General features: G+C 32.1%; 1 protein-coding gene and 1 long non-coding RNA gene across 3 annotated transcripts; both read left to right on the top strand.

Annotated features, from left to right (window-relative positions):
- The first annotated feature begins 643 nt into the window (after nt 1-643).
- On the top strand, nt 644-3,869 carry LOC118648435. Its single transcript, XR_004965295.1, has 2 exons — nt 644-1,113; nt 3,460-3,869. It is a non-coding gene; the product is annotated as an uncharacterized LOC118648435 (long non-coding RNA).
- On the top strand, nt 1,120-3,869 carry LOC118648434. Of its 2 annotated transcripts, none has more exons than XM_036294745.1 (2): nt 1,120-3,606; nt 3,690-3,869. In XM_036294745.1, the coding sequence occupies exon 1, from the start codon at nt 2,588-2,590 to the stop codon at nt 3,434-3,436; it is 849 nt and encodes a 282-aa protein (XP_036150638.1). In that variant the 5' UTR covers nt 1,120-2,587; the 3' UTR covers nt 3,437-3,606; nt 3,690-3,869. The 2 variants fall into 2 exon arrangements, with proteins under 2 accessions (XP_036150638.1, XP_036150637.1); XM_036294744.1 differs by having other exon boundaries at nt 1,120-3,615.
- Nucleotides 3,870-4,378: the final 509 nt, after the last annotated feature.

The raw sequence follows: 4,378 nt of genomic DNA, 5'->3' as shown, positions 1-4,378 counted from the left end.
TCCGCTGCCAAATTCATATAAATAGTCTTGAAATCATTGATAAATGCTCTGCCACTGGAATCATAATTATTAAAGTTAACATCTTTTACACACGCAAGTTCTATCCTAACCTACCACAAAACAGACATTTTGCATTGTAGATTATTTTTTACTTACCACATTCTGCTGCAGCAAATTCAATTTGTCACCTAGTGACCTCCATCCTCATATTTTTCTAAATTTTAAGAATATCCTATTTTTCTGGCATTCACTTGATAATAAATCGTACACAATTTTATTATACATTTTTGCAAACAAAATCCAAACTGAACAATAAGCATTGTAACATTGACCGAGGCAAATTGATTCCTCTTGCAATAATTTTTGCGTTTGTCCATAAGAGGCATTTTTCTCCATCTGTGTGAATTTAAAGAAATAAATAATTATATTTTTACATATATTTTATTATACATTTATCATCAATTTTTGCATAATACATTCAACCCGCGTAATCAAAAATAACCTCAAATTTATGAGCTAAATATTTTTCTAAATTATATGTATTATATTTAACAAATATAAAAAAATTATATATGAAAATATTTTCTATGATTAATTTTATTTAACATTTGGTAAAAGTTGTTAAATAATACAAAGGATTACCTGATAAAAAATGCGGCGTCAGCGAATTACGTCCCATCTACGGCCGCGTTGTCGTGAATAAGAACTATAACCTTTAACTCGGAAATGACCAAAACCGGAACAGAATACGCAAAAACCGCGTAATTCAAATAAATAAATAGAGCGTAACATCTCTTTTATTATCTTTAATATGATAATATTTAAATGTCTTAAAAATTAGAAAATTGAACACAAGTGTTGTCTGGGAATTAAATTGACAATATAAGTCGACTAAAAGTCGGACATAAAAAGGCGACTTTTAATTTCCCGAAAATAGTTGACTTTAAGTCCACTTACAGTCGACATTTAAAGTCGACAAAATTCATTCGAAAAATAGTCGACTAAACGTCGACTTCTTAAAGTCGACTTCGAGTCGACTGGAAAAAGTCGACTATCAGTCGGCAAACAGTCATTCGTGTTGTGTGGGTTATGTCTACAACTATATGCAGTTCGGTACGTCTGATTTATTTACTCTAGGATTTTACAACTTAATGGATCCCAATTTTTTAAACGACAAACATCCGCAATCTATTATTTTTCTTTAATTATGAACAAGTGGAGAAAGGAAAGTAAATTGATTATTTAGTTATGCAACTTTGTTCTTCCTGTTTCTTAATTTTTTATTAAATTTAATTTTATAAATGAATTTCTCTCAAAATACACGAGGTATGTCAAAGTGTGAAAAATGCACTTATTGTCATTTATTAATAATTACATTAAAGCAAATTATTTTTATGTATAATATTATAATTATAATTTATTTCGACATTTGATTTTGATATCTATCATAACTGAAAAAATTTTTGATCCACTAATCGACCTACTAGTAAATCGCGATACTCATACTTTGAATCTCTCATTTACTTAAAGAGAACTTTTATAATTTTACGTAACTTTTATATTTTGTAATGCATTGATATACAATTTTAAGGTAATGCAAACTGCCATGTCATATTTTACGGCTTTTTTGTTCATAAAATAAGAATTGCAAACACATATATTATAATATATCTTTATATATATCTTTATGAAATTATGATATCTAGGAAAGCTGTTTGCAGTATTTGTTTTATAAAGCATGGTTGTAATCATAATCATAATCATAATCGCTAATAAGTCGCACGGAAGGAAGAGTTGACTCCGATCTTTGTAGACAAATTAAGAACGAAATCGATTATTGGAGAAATGTGTTAAAAATAGTGATTGTTGCCGTATATAAATGCCCTTGCTAGTCGCGGCCTTTCATTCCGAGGATCGTTTGAACGTTTCGGTTCTTTGAAAAACAGTAATTTTATCATGATCTTGAAAACAATCGCCGAGTTTGACCCGTTCTTGTCGACGCACGTAGCACAGTGTGGGAATCCTGGTAGTGGAAAAACTTCGTATCTCTCCTCAACGACTTGCAATGAGTTCATCAATCTAATCGCATTAAAAGTAAAAAATACTATTGTGAGCGAAATACAAGCAACCAAGTACTTCTCGAATCATAGTCAACTCAACGCCAGTTATAGCTGATATCGACCAGCTCTCTTTCATTACAAAATATGTAAAAGAAGATGGTAGCCCGATCAAACGCTTTCTTAATTTTCTACCAAACGCTGGACATAAATCTGAAGAACTTGAAACGGCTCTAACTTCTATGCTCGCATCGTTCAAAATTGGCATAGACAATTGCAGAGGACAATCATATGATAATGCTAGCAACATGTCTGGTATCTACACAGGATTACAGGCACGGTTGAAACGATTGAATCCTCTTGCCGATTATGTACCTTGTGCGGCTCATTCGTTGAATTTGGTTGGAGCCTGCGCCGCGGAATGTGTCACAGAAGCTGCATTGTTTTTCAGTACTCTTCAAGGTTTATACACTTTCTTCGCTGCGTCTACTTGACGTTAGGACTTCTTATCATCAAACACAAAAAATAACATGAAAGTTTTAAAACGAGTCGATGGAACTCGATGGTCATCTCGTCACGACGCTTGCGATAGTTTGTGTAAAAACTGGGATGGTGTATTGCAATCTTTGATGATAATGATCGAAGATGTTCACGAAAAAGCGGTAACCCGATCCGAAGCTGCTATATTAAAAAAACAACTTAGCCGATTCGAAACAGTGTTTATGGCCGTATTCTGGAACTCGCTATTGGATCGATTTAATGCTATGAATAAATTGCCGCAAAGTGTAGATATCGACATAGGAATCGCTGTAGAGCTTTATCGTTATTCGCTAATCGATTTCGTAGAAAGCTTGAGAAGTGATGAGATGTTTAAAGTGTATGTAGAGAAAGCCAAATGCATTATTTCTGAAGAGTACGAATTCGATAGCAAACGAAGCTGCAAACGAAAGCTTCAACTCGGTGAATCGAAAGAAAACGAAGTCGTCATGACCGGAAGAAATAAGTTCACAGTGGGAACTTTCTACGTGATATTAGATCGCGTCAGATCTGAATTGGAGAAGCGACACTCAGCGTATGAAAATGTCTTCAAACGCTTCGATTTTATGAGAAATCTCGTTCACTTGTCGGACACGATACATGAAGAAGCTGCGAAACTTTACAATTATTACGCCGAAAATCTAGAAGATTCATTTGCCACTGAATGTGTGCACTTTCGTCAGTTTCTTAATAAAACTAGCTCAGAAGAAAAGACTAAACTAAAACTGATCGATCTTTGTAAACTTATACGCAACCAAAATTTGTTATCAATGTTCCCTAATATAGATATAGCTTTGCGAATATCTTTGTGTATGGCCACCACAAATTGCTCAGCAGAATAATATAATCTTTTTCTGCTTTAAAGCGAATAAAAACGTACTTGCGATCATCGTTGGAGGAAGAACGTTTAAATTCATTGGCAATCTTGGTCATTGAAGCCGAACTTATGATGAGCATAAAATACGATGACATTATTAAAGATTTTGCAAAAATCTCACCATAAACCACTTGAGTATTAAATGTTAATATTATTCGTTACAAAACTTCCAACTTTCCTGTCTACTTATATTTCATTATTCATTAAATATGTTACAGATTCCTATCATCTCTACAACACTAAATCTTACTCTCCAAAATTTGCCACCCCAAAAAATCTGCCGCCTCCAAAAATTTTCCCGCCCTACGCTTCAGCGTAGTCAGTGTATGGATAAATCCGCCACTGATAAAGTCATAATATATTTCATATTAGAAATACAAATATATGTATAACATTTTAATTTTGTAATTTTGTATTTTGTTGCCTCGTAAAAAGATTTTTTCTTAGTATAAAAATTATAGATCATTTTTAGATATAAATATATTAATTTATTTATGCATGTTTCATTTCGTTTTGTAGAAAATTCTTAATTTTAACGTATTTCACATAATTTTCTATCATGCGATCGAGAATTGCGTGTAACAAATTATATGGATTCTGAGTAAAAACATTAATCAATTGCAGGCGAGCAATCAATCATGCTCAAATCGATAATGCATTAAACCTTATTATTTGTATAATATTTACAAAGTGTCGTGATGTAGGCTGTATTAGTGTATAATGTCGTAGACATATTAATAAAAATAATAAAGTTATTTTATAAATATTAATTTTATGAATTATTCACCATTAATAAAATATACTTTCTAAGTTATTAGTCACTGGTTATATTTCATTCCGCAAACTCAAATCGTTTTGCATTTATCTAACGCTACTTTTTTTCTTAAGAAAATGTTATTTTCGCTCA

This window comes from Monomorium pharaonis, unplaced genomic scaffold, assembly GCF_013373865.1.
Source record: "Monomorium pharaonis isolate MP-MQ-018 unplaced genomic scaffold, ASM1337386v2 scaffold_439, whole genome shotgun sequence".
NCBI classification, from domain to species: Eukaryota; Metazoa; Arthropoda; class Insecta; order Hymenoptera; family Formicidae; genus Monomorium; species Monomorium pharaonis.
This window is presented reverse-complemented; position numbering and strand designations above follow the sequence as displayed.

Bases quoted from the DNA above. Each gene is read 5' to 3' on its own strand.
- LOC118648434 (XM_036294745.1), top strand. From the start codon at position 2,588: ATGAAAGTTTTAAAACGAGTCGATGGAACTCGATGGTCATCTCGTCAC.